The sequence below is a fragment of the Lactuca virosa genome, chromosome 7, assembly GCF_052849685.1.
Source record: "Lactuca virosa cultivar CGN04683 chromosome 7, Lactuca_virosa_CGN04683_v6, whole genome shotgun sequence".
Taxonomy (NCBI): domain Eukaryota; kingdom Viridiplantae; phylum Streptophyta; class Magnoliopsida; order Asterales; family Asteraceae; genus Lactuca; species Lactuca virosa.
This window is the reverse complement of record NC_136432.1, coordinates 15,956,169-15,978,771: the sequence shown is the minus strand read 5'-3', so window position 1 is coordinate 15,978,771 and position 22,603 is coordinate 15,956,169. Positions and strand designations below refer to the sequence as shown.

At 37.3% G+C, this 22,603-nt stretch overlaps 1 protein-coding gene and 2 long non-coding RNA genes across 4 annotated transcripts; all 3 read right to left on the bottom strand.

Moving 5' to 3' along the window:
• Positions 1–5,478: 5,478 nt before the first annotated feature.
• LOC145125528 (uncharacterized) lies at positions 5,479–8,373 on the bottom strand. Of its 2 annotated transcripts, XR_013716028.1 has the most exons (5): positions 8,214–8,373; positions 7,923–8,114; positions 6,877–6,964; positions 6,732–6,789; positions 5,479–5,637 (listed from the first exon to the last, which is right to left on the bottom strand). It is a non-coding gene; the product is annotated as an uncharacterized LOC145125528 (long non-coding RNA). The 2 variants fall into 2 exon arrangements; XR_013716027.1 differs by lacking the exon at positions 5,479–5,637 and having other exon boundaries at positions 6,629–6,789; positions 8,214–8,370.
• Positions 8,374–10,084: 1,711 nt separating this feature from the next.
• On the bottom strand, positions 10,085–11,005 carry LOC145123925 (uncharacterized). Its single transcript, XR_013715412.1, has 5 exons — positions 10,909–11,005; positions 10,735–10,813; positions 10,561–10,651; positions 10,330–10,484; positions 10,085–10,253 (listed from the first exon to the last, which is right to left on the bottom strand). It is a non-coding gene; the product is annotated as an uncharacterized LOC145123925 (long non-coding RNA).
• An 8,253-nt stretch (positions 11,006–19,258) lies between these two features.
• LOC145126428 (uncharacterized) lies at positions 19,259–22,603 on the bottom strand. The gene is made up of 3 exons (XM_079061800.1): positions 21,808–22,603; positions 21,258–21,695; positions 19,259–21,147 (listed from the first exon to the last, which is right to left on the bottom strand). The coding sequence occupies exons 1-3, from the start codon at positions 22,601–22,603 to the stop codon at positions 19,259–19,261; spliced, it is 3,123 nt and encodes a 1,040-aa protein (XP_078917926.1).

Genomic DNA, 22,603 nt, shown 5'->3' with positions numbered 1-22,603 from the left:
GGTGGACTATTTCATCTAAAACACCATTTTGTTACATAAATTAAAAAACGGTTCAAACATTATTGCATCAATTTTCTTTGCTCTATGTAATATTCTGTACTTCTTAAAAGGTTCCTATCAATATGAATTTGGATCATTTGATGGGCATAGTTTGGACGAACGTTTCAAAAGATATCATCAGGTTAGTAGAATTAATCCATCAGATATAGAGAGTGTGAAATTGAAAATGAAGTTAAATGGATCACAAACTAGTATGGGTGAAATGTGTTGGTGATTTTAGTGTCACCATGTCATTTTATGTAATTGGAACTAACATATGAGCTAAGGGGCTTCATAATTTGTACTCTAATATATGTATGGGTTGGTGCGGAGTGCATATATGTATAAGATCGAATTAGAAGCTGGTTCGACGACAAGTCGGGGGTCCAAGGTTTCCAAAGGAGCAGCTGTTGGGTTTTATGTACTCTAACAATCTTATGGTGCACATACAACCCTAATTCTTTGGATCTAAGTTTTCTCTAATTATACATGAAATAAACATTTTCCAAAGCATGAAGCCTAAACTAGCATGCAAGGTGATATTTGAATCATAAAAACTAGTTAGAATATTACCTTGTGTAGTAGCTTGAATAACTTAGCCTCAAGAAAGCTTAGCACCCCAAGTGTGATGCCTCAAATGGAATCACAAAACACCAAGAATAATTAGGATGGATATGGAGAGGTTATGGAGACTCTAAAATCGGTTCTCACTCTTAAAACATAAGTGGTGGTGATTTTGGACTTAGAGATACATACATATGTGTAGAATATCAAGGGTCATGTGTAACCCTAATCCATACACCTTAGCCCGTGATCCATCCATTTGATTTGAATAAATACTTCATGGATTAACCCATAAGCCCATCACAAATCAAACCATGGATCTTTAGCCCAACTCATATGTATTATTTTAATTAGTCTCTTTTGATCACTAAATTAATTCTTAAATTAATTGTTGATCAATATTAATTAAATAATATGATTCCTCAATTAATATATTTTACGTATAATATATTAATAAATCATAATTAACCTTACTCAAATATCCTTCCTAGCATATTGATTTGATGAATGCAACCCAAATGGACCATGCTACTATGGGGCCAAGTACATACCAATTATAGTTATGGGCTTAGACACCTTTTCCAACAGTCTCCCACTTGGATAAGTCTAATAACTGTAACTGCCAATGTAACTTAAAATCCGATTAGCAATCGTAGCTCTCAAAAAAGCCGCTGTCGAACTCTGACGCTTCCATTAGATAATCGATCATATAATCCTCTGTTCTACAAGATATCGTGTCGACAAAGACATGGAATTAAAGTCATACTCATTGTCCAACATTTTGTTTCCCGATTTCTGATTTGTCTGACATAGAACATAATTGAACACATCAATTTAGTTCTGACCGGGCCAGACACATAGGTCAAAACAAAATCATCGAGGGGCCCAAGATATCGTTTTTAATCCTCATAGGATAAAAGGAACAGATAAACTTCGACTTATATACTTGTACTAACTATTCATTGAATCATACATAATAGCACGTTTTATAACACCGAGGTACTGATGCGGTTTCGCACTATTAATGTGCAATCAACAAATAATCGCCAACTCATATATCTTGGTTTGAAGATTATACAATATTATCGTCTCACAATCACCCGTGATAAATTCCATGAAGTGATATGTTAGCGTGGGTTTAGTCCAATACTCAAAAACCCATTCATGACAGTCTTCTTTCATGACCTACTTCCAAAGTATGATCGACTGTGGATAGTTTGAATAATCTTATTATTCTGGAAGTCAAAACATGCAAAAATGAAACAATAGTAAAAAATTGACACAAGACAGTAACACTGCTTATAAATAAAAACACCTTTTATTCAATCATCAAATGTCAATTACATTTTGACTATTACAAGTTTCTAAAATTCTATCTAATTACTAAAACTAATATCGTCCTTCAGCCCGACACTACTAGCATGTCGCAAGTGCTTAACCCTACTCAGTCCCTTTGTATGGGGATCTGCTGGATTTTCTTCTGACGATACCATCTTAACCACGAGGAGTCCCTCTTCTACTTGATGTCTTATGAAGTGACATTTTATGTTGATGTGTCTTGATCTACTCTGATCTCTTGGTTCCTTAGATAAGGCAACTGCACTATTGCTATCACAGAAAATCTCCATGGGCTCCTTTATAGCTGGTACAACTCCAAGGTCTCCGATGAAGTTCTTCAGCCATATCGCCTCCTTCGATGCTTCACTCGCTGCTATATACTCTGATTCGCACGTTGAATCAGCTACAGTCTCCTGTTTGAAACTTTTCCAAGTTATTGCTCCTCCATTTAGGGTAAATATCCACCCCGACTGAGAGCGGAAATTATCTCTGTCGGTCTGAAAGCTGGCATCACTACCCTACCACTCTTAAGTCATCACTCCCACCAAGGGTAAGGATCCAGTCCTTAGTCCTTCGCAAGTACTTAAGAATGCTCTTTACCGCAGTCCAGTGAGCTTTACCAGGATTCCCTTGATATCTGCTAACCATGCTCAATGCAAAGGCTACATCAGGGCGAGTACAGGTCATAGCATACATGATCGAGCCAACAGCAGAAGCATATGGTATTCAACTCATTTCTACTATTTCAGCATCAGTACTCGGACTTTGAGTCTTACTCAGTCTGTCATTGCTTTGGATAGGTAATTCTCCTCTCTTGGAATCTTGAATGTTGAAACGTTTCAACATCTTGTCCAAATAGGTACTTTGACTAAGTCCTATTAGTTTTTTACTCCTATTTCTCAATATCCTTATCCCTAGAATGTAAGCAGCTTCTCCGAGGTCCTTCATGGCGAAACACTTCCCAAGCCAGGACTTAACCTCCTGCAAGATTGGAATGTCGTTTCCTATGAGCAGTATGTCATCCACATACAACACGAGAAAGCTAACTATACTTCCACTAGCTTTGACATATACGCAGGACTCATCCCCACTTCTCGAAAAGCCAAACTCTTTGACTTTCTCATCGAAACAAAGATTCAATCTGCGAGATGCTTGTTTAATCCATAAATGGATTTCTCAAGCTTACACACTCTGTTAGGGTACTTTTCATTGACAAAACCCTCTGGCTGATTCATGTAAACATCCTCAGCCAACTTCCCATTAAGGAAAGCAGTTTTAACATCCATTTTCCATATTTCATAATCATGAAATGCAGCTATGGCTATCATAACCCTTATATATTTAATCTTAGCCACTGGTGAGAAGGTCTCATTATAGTAAACTCCAGGAGTTTGAGTAAACCCCTTTGCAACCAATCACGCCTTATAAGTGTGTACTTTCCCATCCATGTCGGTCTTCTTCTTGAAGATCCATTTGCACCCGGCTGTCTTACGGCCTGGTACATTGTCAACCAAGTTCCAAACTTGATTGTCATACATAGACTGAATCTCGCTGTCCATTGCCTCTTTCCATTTAGCAGACTCGGGCCTGCCATGGCTTCCTTGTAGTTGTTAGGTTCATCCAAATTTACTAGTGTACTATCACTGATAAATGTATCACCCTCAGAAGTAATATGTAAACCATAAAACTCAGGTGTCTATCTAACTCTACTGGAACGCCTCATAGGTAAGGACTCGTTAATTGGTTCAACTGGAGTTTCCTCCTCAGGTTGAGTGGTAGTGTTTGAGGTTCCTTCATCACTTAACTCTTGAAGCTCTTCAAGGTCAATTTTCCTCCCACTGTCCTTCTGGCATATGAGCTCTCTCTATCGAAAGACTACTCTCCTCGCAATGAAGACAACAGTCTATAGAAGAGATATCCATAGAATTTTTGTGGGTAGCCGATGAAAATACATCGCTCACTACAAGGTTCGAGTTTTTCGTGAGTTTCTTTTCTCACAAAAGCCTCGCAACCCCAAACTTTGATGTGTGCTAACGAGGGAACCTTCCCTGTCCACATCCTGTGAGGTGTTTTGGAAACCTTTTTAGTTGGGTCTAGATTAAGGATATGGGCGGCAGTCTCTAAGGCATACCCCCAGAATGAGATAGGTAACGAAGCTCGACTCATCATAGAACGAACCATGTCCAACAAGGTTCGATTACGCCTCTCAGCTACACCATTAAGTTGTGGTGTCCTAGGCGGCGTCAATTGTGAAACAATTCCACATTCCTTAAGATAGTTGTGGAACTCGATACTAAGATACTCTCCTCCTCGATCGGATCGAAACATCTTTATCTCCTGCCCAATTGATTCTCCACTTCTTGCTTAAACTCTTTGAACTTTTCAAAGGTTTGTGACTTATGCTTGATTAAGTAGATATAGCTATATCTACTGTAATCGTCAGTAAAAGTCACATAGAAGCAGTTAGCATCCCTTGTGGCGGTTCTAAAGGGTCCACACACATCTGTGTGTATGAGATCCAACAGACCCTCACCTCTTGCACAAGTTCCAGTGAAGGGTGACTTGGTTATCTTTCCAAGCAAAGTGCAATTTCATGGAATAGCATCATTTTCACATTTTTCCTAAAGTAACTAAGATTGGGAATTTATAAAAGTTTAGTTACTTTAATAATTTTCATTATACTTATTAATGAGAATTAGTGTCCTATCCTACCTGTTCGACTAACAACCCTCAACCAGTCAAGGAAGCGGTGGTTGAGAGTGGACACCCATTAAACCACTATTTTATAGGCAGTAACCTTATACCCCCCCCCCCCTTATAGACCGACTTCGTGAATGAGGCCTACTAACGGTAAGACTGACTTGTCTTATATATATATATATATATATATATATATATATATATATATATATATATAAGGGTTGAATTTTATAATAGTATAAGGGTTGAATATATATATATATATATATATATATATATATATATATATATATATATATATATATATATATATATATTAAACTTCAATATTATAATAGTATAAGGGTTGAATTTTAAACCTTTAAAACTATAGGGTTTGGAATTAAATTTTCATTAATGTAACTTTTCAAGTTCCAAAACTTGAGTGTAAGTTTTGTAACTTGTCAATACTTTTGAAATTCATAACTTATGAACTTTTATGTTCCATGAATGAGACCTTTCCAATTCCAAACTTGTATACAAGTTATGAAACCTTCCAAGACTCTTAGAATTCTATAACTTACATTAGTTAATGGTTTCATAAATAAGGTACTTTCATATTCCATAACTTGAGGACAAGATATGAAACTTTTCAAAAACACATATGGATCAAATTAACTAGTCCAATTATGATATGATGATCATTTACCAATTTGACATAATTTGATTCATATTCAAGATAGTTTCAAATTTTACAAGTAACTAGTATTTCACAAAAATCAAGTAGTTATCTTAAAATTTGACAAACATCATGTTACTTGAAACATCCCAAAAATACAGCCCAAAAATTTCGTTTTTAATCCAATAATAAAACCATAAACATCCTCATCATATAAAAGTCATAAGTCATGAATCAAAGTCACATGTCATAATATATCAGAGTATAAACATCCCAGGCTAAACAAATGGTGTGTGCGCTGCAATCTTCCCAAGCTCCTCTTTTGAAAACTGAAGTACCTGAAACCAAAACTGAAAACTGTAAGCACGAAGCTTAGTGAGTCTCCCCAATCTACCACATACCATACACATAATCACATAACATAAACATAATATTGGGACACCGCCCGGCTGCATCGGGACGAACCCGACATCAGCTTACCCGACATCGGACTCCTGCCCGGCATCGGGCTCACCCCGGCATAAGACCACGTATGGCATCGGGCTCACCCCGACATACACAGCATAACATATATCATAAACATATAACATACATCGGGCTTACCCCGGTATCAGGCATACCCCAAAACACATAACACATAACATATAAGCTAACATACATCGGGTTTGCCCCGACATTGGGCTTACCCCGGAACCACTACAAGAAAAAGGGCTTTCAGAGACTGACAAAATCAGTCTCCAATAATCAATAATCAGTCTCTGATGAGAATCAGAGACTGATTTAGCTAGTCCCCAGCTAGTCCCTGAGACCTAGTCTTAGATAATCGATTTTTTGTGTATCAGAGACTGAAAATCAGTGCCTAATATATCAAAGGATCAAAGACAGACAAATAGTCTTTGATAATATTTTATTCAGTCTCTAATTTTTTTTCTTCAAATCCTTAATTTGATGTTATATCAGTCCTTGATATCTCTTTTAAGGACTGAATATCAACCCTTTATAATATATCAATCAGTCTCCAAAATGTTTCATTAGAATCTCTATTTTATCGTATTGGTCTCTAATACTATCTTTCAGTGACTAAATATTAGTCTTTGATACTATGAGGTTCAGTCTCCAATATCTTTCCTTGAAGACCCCATTTATATATCATATTAGTCCTTGATACTATCATTCGAAGACTGAATATCAGTGTTGTAAACTATCTAATTTAGTGTCTAATATTAGTTTCCAATGGAATATATAATACTAAAAGGACAACTAAGATAACAAATGGAAAACACGATATCATTACTTAAAAGTAAAAGTTAACTTGTCCAACGATAACACTCCATACAAATTTTTACTTGTATAAAACAAAAAAGTATTATCATTCAATTGCAATATAATTTGAAATACAAATATTTGATCCTTAGGATAGAATTCATCATACAACACTAGCTGAAAGACATATGCCAAACGCCAAACTCTATCTCCCGGAAGGTCAAACTCTGGTGTTTTGGGAAATTATCAGAGAAAAATACAACAAAAATGGTGTAAGAAAGAATATGAATGAAAACAGTTCTAAATTATATAACCTGATGAGGAAGTCAAATTGTCCACACACTGATAAACTGTTTCATGAAGATTTTCATATGCATTAATACCAGCTAGCAGCTGCGCAACCTGCATCAAAAAAAAATGTTTTCTGTTTTTGTCAGCCTTGAATGAATAGTAATTAATTAGTATTTATGTACTACATTAGTTGTTGAGAGTTGAAAAGTTTCACTAGTATAGCATCTTTGCAGACCAATTAAGCATGGTCGATCAACATGATCCACGATACGCACATTTCTTAAAGCACCACCACCTTGATTTTTGATCTAAATCGTTCCGTTCAAATATATCGGCAAATATAGGACAATGAAACAAACACCCTCGCTTAGCAATGAAAATGAACCAACTATAAATGTAAAACAAAATCTAAATCTGTTGTATTCAAACCAAGGTTGTCAAGATCAAGATCAGGATCCCACCAAAACCTGACATAGCTAGTTCCATTGTATTATTAAAAAAATCATAAATAAACATTCTCCAAATAATGAGCAATTAAAAAGTAAAACAACTATTACAATATTAGTGAAACAACTTACTGTGCAGATGACAAGAAAGCCAAATTCACATTAAGCATAATGTACATGTATAATTACATAATATGTGCATTCAAATTGTCTTTTTCGGTTTGTGAGAGAATGTATAATTCTTACAATCATGCATTCAGGAAAGTTGGAATACTTCAAAAATGCATCGTTTTTTTACTTGGCATAATTGATTTTTGTTCAAAATGATCAATTTTTCATTAACATCATAATAACTTGTGATTTACATTGTTTTAGCATATAACTCTTTCAATGTAGTGATAACAGTTGAAGAATTTAGGCTTTTGTCCATCATTTTTAGGTGTATAGAAGAAGGAACCTTACATGAAACCAAACCAACAATAATATTACAATAATCAATGGGCAACGTACATATTACAGATTACAATCATCAATAGATATATCAAAACCAACAAATTTCCTGCTAAGGTTGTAAAGAAGAAATAAAATATATATATATATATATATGAAAAATCGGCACTAACCTGCTGCTTGATAGTTAATATTTGATCCTTTGTAACTTGAATCTTGGTATTTTAGTATTTTTTTTAAGTCGAAAGCTGTAAGCTTTAGTTGATTTCCAGAAAATTTTCACTTCAACGTGGTTTCGTGAGTTGCTGAAGGAGGAACCGAGATATCTAGGGTTACGAAGTGTAGGATTGGAATCCTGCCGATTCCTACACAAAAGCAATCGAACAAATAACCACATTTATGTCAAAAATAACCAAATCAATTCAAAGAAAAGAAATCCATGTAAACAGCGAGCAAACACATACCTTTGATTGAGAGAAGCATATCGTTTGATGGTGGCAATGATAGCCGCCGATGATTAATAAATATATGAGAAATGATAAATAGCTAGGGGTTGTAGTGATTTTCCCTAATCTTTTAGGTTTTTCAAAGTAAAGCGGGTTTTTCTAATTTTTTGGGAAATGGGACTTCTAATTTTCGTTTTCCCGCTGCACAGGACAAGGCACCAATAAGGTTTTGTTTTCAGGTTTAGAATGATTTGTTTTTTAATTATTATTATAATTTAAATGAAATATAACTAGCGAAGAAACCCGCGTTGCGGGATTGGAATTTTTGGTTTGCATAATCAGAATTTATTATGATAGTCGAAATACATGACTTTTACATTTATAAAGTTGTATTCGTTTATGGAGAGTCGCAAGTATGAAGTCCAGATTGTTTTCTATTGATTGGTCGTCAATAGCTGCATCGTGAAGCAATTTTTTTAGGAAACCACACTCTTGGTGTTGTTCATCTGTGGCGATGGTGTTATAGGATTTGTTGTCCATGACGAACCCTTCTCTCAATCTGGTCTGTGCAGGCGTGCAGCTGCAAGCAGATCCTGTATTTACTGGGAGTCTAATATAATAGATGTGGAAAGTGCAACGTGTGTTCTCGGGGTGCAGATGGATGAATATAGTGACATGCAAGTCCTAGTGTCTACTTTTCAGGTGGTGTGCTGTCAATTTTTTGTACTTGTTGGAACCTTTTATGTCATATCGTAATGCATAGATACTGAAAATATTTTTTTATTGGTCAAAGAGGATTTAGAGAGCAGTTTGGGCCCAATACATGAGTTACTGGGGATAAAGGCCCAGTGCAGTAACAATAAAAGAATGCAGTAACAATAAAAGAACATAAGTTTAGCCCAGCAGTCATTGAGGATATATAATTTTTAGTCGTTCAACCAAGAAAATGTGGTATTGGGTTTTCCAATTTTATGATAATTTATGATTTAATCTGAAATTAACTGTATGTTTACTATTTAACTTTGTCACTATGTTGTAGAAAGGATCCGATGAAAATGAGAGGTGTCAAGATTGATACGTTGGAGGCCTTTAAAGAAGTATATTTATTTATTATGGGTTGTGTAGAATATAAGATGGTTTTATATTATGTATCTGTATTCTTTCTTAGTATGGATTGTCGTATTAGATGTGGTTTGTAGAATGATGGTAAATCGTAAATATTAGTCTTTTTTTGTAGCGATATATGTATTCTGAATGGAATCGTAGTGACTTACTTTAGCGCTTATGTAATATCTCCTGAGCTATTGAATATGTTTGGATCTGTGTTGTTGTAGAGCACAGTATAGGATGCAAAAGATGGAATGCATTTGGGAGATATTTATCATAAGGCATAGGAGGAAGTTAGATTGTAGCAGGTAAAGGTGTTTGAACAAAAAACTGAGTGGTATAAACATATCATATGGAAACGTAGCTGCCAAGGATCAAAAAAAGTAAAAAGATTTAAGATGAAAGCATATATCCCAGCTGCATTTGTAGCCAATCAAGGGTTGTCTTTATGCGACCTTAATCTTTTCTGAGGCTGTTTCTCTGTAGAGCAAGAAAAGTGAGTTAGTGACAGTTTTTATTGACATTTTTTGTGTGTGTAATAAGATTTTTTGTATACCTAAGGGGGTGTAAGACAACCGTTTTGAGACATCTGATGTTTGTGATGTTGTAGATCCAATTGAATCTTTACGGTATTGGTCAGGTAATCTGGTTTCAGCTATCGGGGTAGGGGTCTGTGGGATTGTTGACTGGGCGACAGGTTGGAGATCGGCAATATCCACAAGGAGAAAACGGATGGTACCAGCTGCTGAGGTTCTTAGTAACTGAATTGTCATTTGTTTTACAGGTGATGTATTTGTCTTGATAGAGGTAGGCAAGTTTCGTCTACCTAGGTGTGTATTTTCTGCAAAGAGTTTGTCTGGCCCTTTGCCAATTATTTTTCGTGCGACAGAATCAGTTATGGATGCAGATAAGACACCAGTTTCGTCTGTAACAGTTACATTTAATTTATATCTGCATAAAGACATGTGTTACTGAGTCTGTGGTAAGTTGTCAATTTGTTGTCACGTTTAGAAGGTGATGAACTTACATGAAGTTTGGTGTTGTAACTGTACCATGTGCACTGCAAAACTAGTTGGTGCCTTTTTCAAAAATAGGATCTTTACAGACAGGACATGTCACTTGACACCAGTAATCTTTAAAGAAGACATGTTGGATTGATGCTTTCAGGTTGAATGTCTTATCCTGAAAATGCAGAAAAGGAAGTATATATAAATCATTTAGAGGAGATATTCGAATAAATTGTTTGGTTATGTATTACCAAAAGCTCAGAACGTGTCCTCTTTGTGAGGTCATCAATTGTTGTTTGTATGCCTGTATGTTCACTTATAGGTGTTGTTGGACCTGTATAGCTGCGGAATGCAGAAAACTTATGTTAACTAATTTGTATGTCTGTGATTATGCTGACATCGTTGACTTTGTGGCAGTTGTTTACCGGTGTATCAGTAGGGCAGTGTCTGGGATGTCAGGATTAACATAGAGGTGTGTTGCAACTGAAGATCCGTGCCTAAGCACTTGTTTAGAATAAACAGAGAAGGGGGTACATTTGTTGGTTTTGTCTTTGTAGAAAAGAGATATCCAATGTAAAACAAAGATGAAGAAATAATACCGTCAGTTCTGGAAGCCTTTAGGTTGGTAACCGCAACAACTGTTGTTACAGGGAGAGGCAATAATTTTTGACAATCAAACTTCTCTGGACATTTGGTGCATTCTTTCCAAAGATTAATTGCAAGTTCATCACCACTGAATTTGATATACACAATGAAGACTAATTAGAGGATTTAAGAACATGTATATATATATATATATATATATATATATATATATATATATATACAATATTTTTATTGTGGCATTACTTTTCATCAGCTAAGACCAGCAATAGAAAAGGCTCTCCATCTTTTTTGTTGCAATCCTTCACTTTGGTGATGACTCCAATGAAATCTGTAGGTGTGAGAAACATATATTCAAAAGAGAAGAACTGTGATGTTATCTACACAATTTAATGTGAATGTTTTTGAAGCAATGATAGGAAAGAGGAAAAAATAGAGATATACATAAAAAAAATGTAAAATTGCGTCAACAATGATTGTAGATTTCATGAGGTACCTGGACAATATGGTGGGTTTTCTCCCAACTCTAGAATTTGTTTTTTTGGTAGGAAACGAAACCAACTTATTGGAAGGATAGATGTGTTAGGCATTGGTTGGATCGTGGATGCAATCCCAACATCTATGTAGAAATCCTGTTCTAACATTTTTTGATATTGATCCAACAGAGGACATGTATATTCATCAATGGTAAAACAGTCAGAGAGTGTGAGTATAGACTCTATATAACCCTGGTTGGTTCGTTGGCCTAATATCTGAATGGTGTCTCCCTGATACGGTTATTGACATGTGATGCTAGTTAGTTCTGATAAAAAAAATCTTTACAGAAACAGAGAACAAACACAAAGTTAAATAAGAACAGCTTACAAATTTGTCGACTGCCAGATACCATGTTTCATGGCGGCGGTTATCTGGTTTCCATTTCCGTAGTATCCGTACTTGTAATGGTCCTCCAATACAACCATATTTGAGTTCTGAAATGGCTGTCATCTTGTATTCAATAGTTCAACTAATATACAGTTAACACTTGTTGTTAGAAAGAATTACATAATTTGTAACTCGTAACAACGGAGTAAACAGGTAAAAAAAATTAATAAAGTAAAGCAAAAAGTATATAAAAGATAATATTATTGGCTATGGAATTAGTTAAGCAAGAAAAAAAAAAGTTATTTACTTTTCCATTATATTATGATTACAAATTTATACTTTAGACAGCAAATCTCTGAAAACTACATTTTTTGTCAGATTATGGACATTATTGTCATCATTGTTTATGAGGACTTTGATCGAGTTTGGAGATGTTGCCCTAGACAAAGCAACATAAAGCTGACCATGTGTGAAAACATGTTGTGGCAGATAGACTCCAATTTTCTTAAGTGACTGTCCTTGGCTTTTGTTTATTGTCATGGCATAACACACTTTAATTGGCAATTGTTTTCTTGCAAATGAAAAAGGTAGGTCTGGTGGATTGTGAATGAATTTGATACGGGGGATGTATACTTGTTTCCCAATACACGTGCTTGTTATGAAAGTTTCTTCTATGACCGATGGAAGTAAGTGGGATACTATAAGTCGGGTACCATTACAAAGACCATCCTTCTGACTAATGTTTCTCATCAAAATAATGGGGATCTTTGGTTTTAAGGTAAGCAAATGTGCAGGGATGTTAGCAAAATGCAGCTGGTTTAGAAATTCTATTGGATATAAACCTTCTAATTCTGACGTGTATTTACCATTAGGTTGCATTGTGTCTGTGCTCCTACAAATCCTGTGAACGTTACCTGTCATTTGGACAATGTGTTCGTTAATTTTGTCAGCAACCTCATTTGTGGGGCATACAATTGCTCTATCCGAAAGATCAATAGCAGATGCGTTGTGAAGGACACCATCCCCATAAACAAAGTCTATCATAAGCTGCACTGAGTTCTTTGAAGGAGGAATTAAAAGATGGTATGGTATCTTTATCCAAAATGAATTTGTTGGGTCTTCTCTGTCAGGTTCACCTATAGTCCCATTACCAACTTTAAGTATCCATTCTACGAAATCCGACGTAGAGAACTGGCAAGCAGGAGCAGCAGTTGCATTCATCAGCCTCATATTATCAGTTAGCCTGTAAACCTTAAAGGATGTCCACAGATAAGAATGAGGCAACGTTGAAGAGATGATGGCTTCGCGTGTACTCTTTGACTTTACAGGTAATGTTTGTCTAAAGTCTCCTCCAAGAAGAACAGAAACACCACCAAACGCTTTATCATCACAGTCAAGAATGTCACGAAGTGAGCGGTCGACACATTCAAAACAACGTCGATCACTCATTGGTGCTTCATCCCAAATAATTAGTGAGGTATGTTGTAGCAATTCTGCAAGTGATGTCTTCTTTTTAATGTCACATGATTTTTTTTCAGATAAGTCAATAGGTATTTTAAACCTTGAGTGGGCTGTCCGGCCACATGGGAGCAGAAGTGAGGCTATTCCAGAAGCTGCGACAGCAAGAACAACCTTCCCCAGTGATCTGAAATATGAGGTAATAACAGTCCATAAGAAGGTTTTGCCAGTACCTCCATGTCCATAGACAAAAAGTAGACATTGTTTTTTCATCTCATGTGAAGTAAGAACTGCATGGTAGACAGCCAGTTGCTGTTTGTTTAGACGTGACACCATTTGGAGATGTTGTCTATATAGATCTTCTTTGTCATACATGTTTTCTTCCAGCAGAAGACGGTTGGTCAGAACATTTGTGGAAGAAGCTAATGGAGTGGATAGCCTGAAGTCAGCCAATGATCGACTTGGAGTACTTGATCGGAGGATGTTCTCTAGATCCAGAAGAAGCTGTTGCTGAATTATATCAGAATGTACATCAAGGCTGCTATCTGGAAATTCTACATGAACTCTATGTACATAATCATCCACCATTTTATCATATGCAGCTTCCCACAGTGAGACTGGATTGGTGACCTCACAAAATAAAAGAAGATGACAGAAAAGAGACCGTAGCTGAGCGGAAGTGCCCCAAGATGACGCTTCATTAAACGCAGCCATCCATTCAATATCATCTCCTATCAAACCAAGAACGTTACATGCATCACGGAAAGTTGGATGTAAAACGCCTGATACTTTCCGAACATCTTCATATGATGTACATCCTTTTTGGTGGCACAACGACATCCGTAGATAGAATAGTTCGCCTGAAGATGGATGCACAAAAAGCAGCCTACCGATTGCTGTTGAAGATTCATAAACCCTTGGTGACCATTCTTTTGAATCTGAATCCCATTTATATTCTTTTGGATAGTCCATGTAGGTTAGATCATGTCCCGTAGGGTCACGTGCATTACTGTCGAACCATCCTAGAAGTGGTGTTCTTCCGAGGGACGGATTACTAAGCACACGGTGTAGTGGCATATCAGCTCTAAAGATGACATTTTGCATATGAGGCAAATGGACAGGCAGTGTCATTACAGGTGGACGTCGGACATGTATATCGAAATTCAGAATCCTCCATGCAGCCTCATGAGGACAAACAAACCGGCCATCAAGGAAGGCATTTACCTCGTTAATTGGGCGGATGTCATGAGCGGAAGTGGTCTCTACAGAAGCCTCATTTTTCTGAACTGTGAATCTGATGCGTTCGACGCCTTTTGATATGTATTTGAAAAGGTATTTTACCATCATGTTCCAACCATAATATTCCACATTTATATGCGCTCTAAACCGGGAAGATAATCTTTTGTTGTATGGTACAACATAACCATTGTCAATGACGATCCCGTTTCCCATTGTGTGACGTGACTCACTGTTTCTTTTGTAACAGGCATACCCATTTTTGTCAAAGAAAGTGCTCTTTTGGAATGGTTTTGGATACTTCTTGCTGCAATTATCGTTCTTCATACATGGTGCAGACTTATTTAATAATCCACAAGGACCATGAATCATGCAGTTTGTTATTACATCATACAGTTCTCTTTCTAATAAAGGATCAGGCAACTCTGCAGTTATATACCTATCAATGTCAGCCGGTTCTTTTATCCTATCTGCAGATGATGTCCATAACAATGTATGACAATGTGGAAGGCCTCTTTTTTGGAATTCTATTGTGTATAGATCTGAGTACACATGAAATGGACGTGTCAGATTACAGAAACAACTATATGGTAGAAAGGAAGGTATAAATAAATGAATGTACGATGCAGTGAACAACTGAATAGACACTTACATCCAATGACATCACCAAAGGTCTTGTCTTCCTTCATAAACCTGATAAAGGCATCAATTTTTATTTGGAAGACACGTGAAATAATGTCAGCTCTACTGTGAACATCACGCTGCTGATGAAGATCCATAAAGCGTTGGATCTCTGGCCACTTACTGTTACATGTGAAAGTAATGAAAAACTGTGGATTACCATACACCCTGCAAATAGCTAGTGCATCTTGGTAATGTTTGTACATGTAACGGGGACCACCAACAAAGGATGCAGGTAAATAAACACGTTTACCCACCACTTTACTGTCCCTATCGCCCTTCGATAGTGCATCATATAAACCACTCACATAATCTGACCTTAGCTGTTCTTGATGATGCAGAATGTATTCCAACCGATCTGCCTCAACACAGGTATATGCGTCGACCAGATATTGCTGGAAGAGGCGCCCTGATTCCAAGACATGTGAGTATATATGCTGACGCGGATGTATCTGATAGCTGTAATACATGTTGACAATGAGTTTTTTTGCACAGGAACCGATTTTGTTTTGAAGCTTTAAACGTGGTGACCAACCATCCTCTCCATATGGAAACAACAAAGGGTATTGTAGGGGCATATAACTCGGATGTAATTTACTAACACGCTGAGCATTACCACCTTTTGATTGGACAACAATATCATATTTTCCACAAATATTTTCATCACCTATGATCATACACCCTAGGCTACCCGGAGCTGGAACAGTATATCTACGATCAGGGAGGTCACTATATAAGCAGACAGAGTAAGATTGTAATCCCATTTCATCAGCAATCTGTTTGGATGTTTTGAAAGTACGTATGTACTCATTGTGTGCTGTTAAATATCCTATAAGAACTTTAACTGTCTCAATGTCCAAGTCTTTCTTTTTAACAGAAGGAAAGACATTAAGTCTGTTGGAAGCTTCATTGTCAGTGTCATAAGTGTATAATTGCAAGAATCTAGGGTCGTTATTATCTTCAGGACATAGGGACCCAATCGAGTGGTAGATTTGACCAGAGACTTTAAAAACATATGGTCCACGACCATCATTAACCGCTTCATCGACATCAGCCCCAAAAGAAGTCATAGAGAACATATTGTTGTATGCCCTGATATCAGCCATGAAGCGACTGTTTAAATAAAGGGATCGAATTTCAGGAGGTGGGGGGAAAGGGTAAGGGAGGATAACGGTACCAGACTTACAACATTGAGTGTACACCGGCCGATTAGCAGTTGATCCGGCTATATTTCTTTCAGCAAACCAAAAAACAGCACCACAAAATTGACAGACGCAGTTACAATCCCCAATGTCCAACGTAAGAGGAAGAGGAAGAACCTTCAATCCTTCCATTCTAGCCGATTTGGGAAGGAAACCATGAGCAGAGGAAGACGAAGAAGGCGCCGTATAAGCAAATTTCCGCTTAGGCATTTTACAATTCGATCTGGGAAGGGAACCATGAGCAGAGGAAGACGAAGAAGGGCTAGTATAAACATAGTTCCGCCTTGGCATTTTACAATTTGAAACATGAACATATACAATGGAAAGCAAAATGCAAAGAAACAACACCAATAAACAGAAACGGAAGAAGATGCATGAGTACAAACCTGCAAAGAAAGCCGACGATCCTCCTGAGAAGAACAAAAGAAAAGAGCGATACAGAAGGTAGGGGGAAGTGGAAGTGGCAAAAACGAACGACAACGAAAAGAAACACGTAGAAAGGAGTTTAACAAATGAAGCCATGTGTAATCCACTATCACCTAAAGAGAGATGTAGAAGCGGTGGGAGTTTAAGAAACAAAGACATCTGTAATCCACCATCTAATTTAATAACCAAATAATTTAATAACCAAATAAGACAACAACAGAAGAAAAAAAAAGGAAAAAAAAAATTTCAGCAACCAATAAGAGGTCAGAACTGTTCAAGAAATAATACAGTCAGTTCTGGAAGCCTTTAGGTTGGTAACCGCAACAACTGTTGTTACAGGGAGAGGCAGTAATTTTTGACGATCAAACTTCTCTGGACATTTGGTGCATTCTTTCCAAAGATTAATTGCAAGTTCATCACCACTGAATTTGATATACACAATGAAGACTAATTAGAGGATTTAAGAACATGTATATATATATATATATATACAATATTTTTATTGTGGCATTACTTTTCATCAGCTAAGACCAGCAATAGAAAAGGCTCTCCATCTTTTTTGTTGCAATCCTTCACTTTGGTGATGACTCCAATGAAATCTGTAGGTGTGAGAAACATATATTCAAAAGAGAAGAACTGTGATGTTATCTACACAATTTAATGTGAATGTTTTTGAAGCAATGATAGGAAAGAGGAAAAAATAGAGATATACATAAAAAAAAATGTAAAATTGCGACAACAATGATTGTAGATTTCATGAGGTACCTGGACAATATGGTGGGTTTTCTCCCAACTCTAGAATTTGTTTTTTTGGTAGGAAACGAAACCAACTTGTTGGAAGGATAGATGTGTTAGGCATTGGTTGGATCGTGGATGCAATCCCAACATCTATGTAGAAATCCTGTTCTAACATTTTTTGATATTGATCCAACAGAGGACATGTATATTCATCAATGGTAAAACAGTCAGAGAGTGTGAGTATAGACTCTATATAACCCTGGTTGGTTCGTTGGCCTAATATCTGAATGGCGTCTCCCTAATACGGTTATTGACATGTGATGCTAGTTAGTTCTGATAAAAAAATCCTTTACAGAAACAGAGAACAAACACAAAGTTAAATAAGAACAGCTTACAAATTTGTCGACTGCCAGATACCATGTTTCATGGCGGCGGTTATCTGGTTTCCATTTCCGTAGTATCCGTACTTGTAATGGTCCTCCAATACAACCATATTTGAGTTCTGAAATGGCTGTCATCTTGTATTCAATAGTTCAACTAATATACAGTTAACACTTGTTGTTAGAAAGAATTACATAATTTGTAACTCGTAACAACGGAGTAAACAGGTAAAAAAAATTAATAAAGTAAAGCAAAAAGTATATAAAAGATAATATTATTGGCTATGGAATTAGTTAAGCAAGAAAAAAAAAGTTATTTACTTTTCCATTATATTATGATTACAAATTTATACTTTAGACAGCAAATCTCTGAAAACTACATTTTTTGTCAGATTATGGACATTATTGTCATCATTGTTTATGAGGACTTTGATCGAGTCTGGAGATGTTGCCCTAGACAAAGCAACATAAAGCTGACCATGTGTGAAAACATGTTGTGGCAGATAGACTCCAATTTTCTTAAGTGACTGTCCTTGGCTTTTGTTTATTGTCATGGCATAACACACTTTAATTGGCAATTGTTTTCTTGCAAATGAAAAAGGTAGGTCTGGTGGATTGTGAATGAATTTGATACGGGGGATGTATACTTGTTTCCCAATACACGTGCCTGTTATGAAAGTTTCTTCTATGACCGATGGAAGTAAGTGGGATACTATAAGTCGGGTACCATTACAAAGACCATCCTTCTGACTAATGTTTCTCATCAAAATAATGGGGATCTTTGGTTTTAAGGTAAGCAAATGTGCAGGGATGTTAGCAAAATGCAGCTGGTTTAGAAATTCTATTGGATATAAACCTTCTAATTCTGACGTGTATTTACCATTAGGTTGCATTGTGTCTGTGCTCCTACAAATCCTGTGAACGTTACCTGTCATTTGGACAATGTGTTCGTTAATTTTGTCAGCAGCCTCATTTGTGGGGCATACAATTGCTCTATCCGAAAGATCAATAGCAGATGCGTTGTGAAGGACACCATCCCCATAAACAAAGTCTATCATAAGCTGCACTGAGTTCTTTGAAGGAGGAATTAAAAGATGGTCTGGTATCTTTATCCAAAATGAATTTGTTGGGTCTTCTTTGTCAGGTTCACCTATAGTCCCATTACCAACTTTAAGTATCCATTCTGCGAAATCCGACGTAGAGAACTGGCAAGCAGGAGCAGCAGTTGCATTCATCAGCCTCATATTATCAGTTAGCCTGTAAACCTTAAAGGATGTCCACAGATAAGAATGAGGCAATATTGAAGAGATGATGGCTTCGCGTGTACTCTTTGACTTTACAGGTAATGTTTGTCTAAAGTCTCATCCAAGAAGAACAGAAACACCACCAAACGCTTTATCATCACAGTCAAGAATGTCACGAAGTGAGCGGTCGACACATTCAAAACAACGTCGATCACTCATTGGTGCTTCATCCCAAATAATTAGTGAGGTATGTTGTAGAAATTCTGCAAGTGATGTCTTCTTTTTAATGTCACATGATTTTTTTTCAGATAAGTCAATAGGTATTTTAAACCTTGAGTGGGATGTCCGACCACATGGGAGCAGAAGTGAGGCTATTCCAGAAGCTGCGACAGCAAGAACAACCTTCCCTAGTGATCTGAAATATGAGATAATAACAGTCCATAAGAAGGTTTTGCCAGTACCTCCATGTCCATAGACAAAAAGTAGACATTGTTTTTTCATCTCATGTGAAGTAAGAACTGCATGGTAGACAGCCAGTTGCTGTTTGTTTAGCCGTGACACCATTTGGAGATTTTGTCTATATAGATCTTCTTTGTCATACATGTTTTCTTCCAGCAGAAGACGGTTGGTCAGGACATTTGTGGAAGAAGCTAATGGAGTGGATAGCCTGAAGTCAGCCAATGATCGACTTGGAGTACTTGATCGGAGGATGTTCTCTAGATCCAGAAGAAGCTGTTGCTGAATTATATCAGAATGTACATCAAGGCTGCTATCTGGAAATTCTACATGAACTCTATGTACATAATCATCCACCATTTTATCATATGCAGCTTCCCACAGTGAGACTGGATTGGTGACCTCACAAAATAAAAGAAGATGACAGAAAAGAGAACGTAGCTGAGCGGAAGTGCCCCAAGATGACGCTTCATTAAACGCAGCCATCCATTCAATATCATCTCCTATCAAACCAAGAACGTTACATGCATCACGGAAAGTTGGATGTAAGACGCCTGATACTGTCCGAACATCTTCATATGATGTACATCCTTTTTGGTGGCATAGCAACATCCGTAGATAGAACAGTTCGCCTGAAGATGGATGCACAAAAAGCAGCCTACCGATTGCTGTTGAAGATTCATAAACCCTTGGTGACCATTCTTTTGAATCTAAATCCCATTTATATTCTTTTGGATAGTCCATGTAGGTTAGATCATGTCCCGTAAGGTCACGTGCATTACTGTCGAACCATCCTACAAGTGGTGTTCTTCCGAGGGACGGATTACTAAGCACACGGTGTAGTGGCATATCAGCTCTAAAGATGACATTTTGCATATGAGGCAAATGGACAGGTAATGTCATTAAGGGTGGACGTCGGACATGTATATCGAAATTCAGAATCCTCCATGCAGCCTCATGAGGACAAACAAACCGGCCATCAAGGAAGGCATTTACCTCGTTAATTGGGCGGATGTCATGAGCGGAAGTGGTCTCTGCAGAAGCCTCATTTTTCTGAACTGTGAATCTGATGCGTTTGACGCCTTTTGATATGTATTTGAAAAGGTATTTTACCATCATGTTCCAACCACAATATTCCACATTTATATGCACTCTAAACCGGGAAAATAATCTTTTGTTGTATGGTACAACATAACCATTGTCAATGACGATCCCGTTTCCCATTGTGTGACGTGACTCACTGTTTCTTTTGTAACAGGCATACCCATTTTTGTCAAAGAAAGTGCTCTTTTGTAATGGTTTTGGATACTTCTTGCTGCAATTATCGTTCTTCATACATGGTGCAGACTTATTTAATAATCCACAAGGACCATGAATCATGCAGTTTGTTATTACATCATACAGTTCTCTTTCTAATAAAGGATCAGGCAACTCTGCAGTTATATACCTATCAATGTCAGCCGGTTCTTTTATCCTATCTGCAGATGGTGTCCATAACAATGTATGACAATGTGGAAGGCCTCTTTTCTGGAATTCTATTGTGTATAGATCTGAGTACACATGAAATGGACGTGTCAGATTACAGAAACAACTATATGGTAGAAAGGAAGGTATAAATAAATGAATGTACGATGCAGTGAACAACTGAATAGACACTTACATCCAATGACATCACCAAAGGTCTTGTCTTCCTTCATAAACCTGATAAAGGCGTCAATTTTTATTTGGAAGACACGTGAAATAATGTCAGCTCTACTGTGAACATCACGCTGCTGATGAAGATCCATAAAGCGTTGGATCTCTGGCCACTTACTGTTACATGTGAAAGTAATGAAAAACTGTGGATTACCATACACCCTGCAAATAGCTAGTGCATCTTGGTAATGTTTGTACATGTAACGGGGACCACCAACAAAGGATGCAGGTAAATAAACACGTTTACCCACCACTTTACTGTCCCTATCGCCCTTCGATAGTGCATCATATAAACCACTCACATAATCTGACCTTAGCTGTTCTTGATGATGCAGAATGTATTCCAACCGATCTGCCTCAACACAGGTATATGCGTCGACCAGATATTGCTGGAAGAGGCGCCCTGATTCCAAGACATGTGAGTATATATACTGACGCGGATGTATCTGATAGCTGTAATACATGTTGACAGTGAGTTTTTTTGCACAGGGACCCAATCGAGTGGTAGATTTGACCAGAGACTTTAAAAACATATGGTCCACGACCATCATTAACTGCTTCATCGACATCAGCCCCAAAAGAAGTCATAGAGAACATACTGTTGTATGCCCTGATGTCAGCCATGAAGCGACTGTTTAAATAAAGGGATCGAATTTCAGGAGGTGGGGGGAAAGGGTAAGGGAGGATAACGGTACCAGACTTACAGCATTGAGTGTACACCGGCCGATTAGCAGTTGAGCCGGCTATATTTCTTTCAGCAAACCAAAAAACAGCACCACAAAATTGACAGACGCAGTTACAATCCCCAATTTCCAACGTAAGAGGAAGAGGAAGAACCTTCAATCCTTCCATTCTAGCCGATTTGGGAAGGAAACCATGAGCAGAGGAAGACGAAGAAGGCGCCGTATAAGCAAATTTCCGCTTAGGCATTTTACAATTCGATCTGGGAAGGGAACCATGAGCAGAGGAAGACGAAGAAGGGCTAGTATAAACAGAGTTCCGCCTTGGCATTTTACAATTTGAAACATGAACATATACAATGGAAAGCAAAATGCAAAGAAACAACACCAATAAACAGAAACGGAAGAAGATGCGTGAGTACAAACCTGCAAAGAAAGCCGACGATCCTCCTGAGAAGAACAAAAGAAAAGAGCGATACAGAAGGTAGGGGGGGGGGGAAGTGGAAGTGGCAAAAACGAACGACAACGAAAAGAAACACGTAGAAAGGAGTTTAACAAATGAAGCCATGTGTAATCCACTATCACCTAAAGAGAGATGTAGAAGCGGTGGGAGTTTAAGAAACAAAGACAT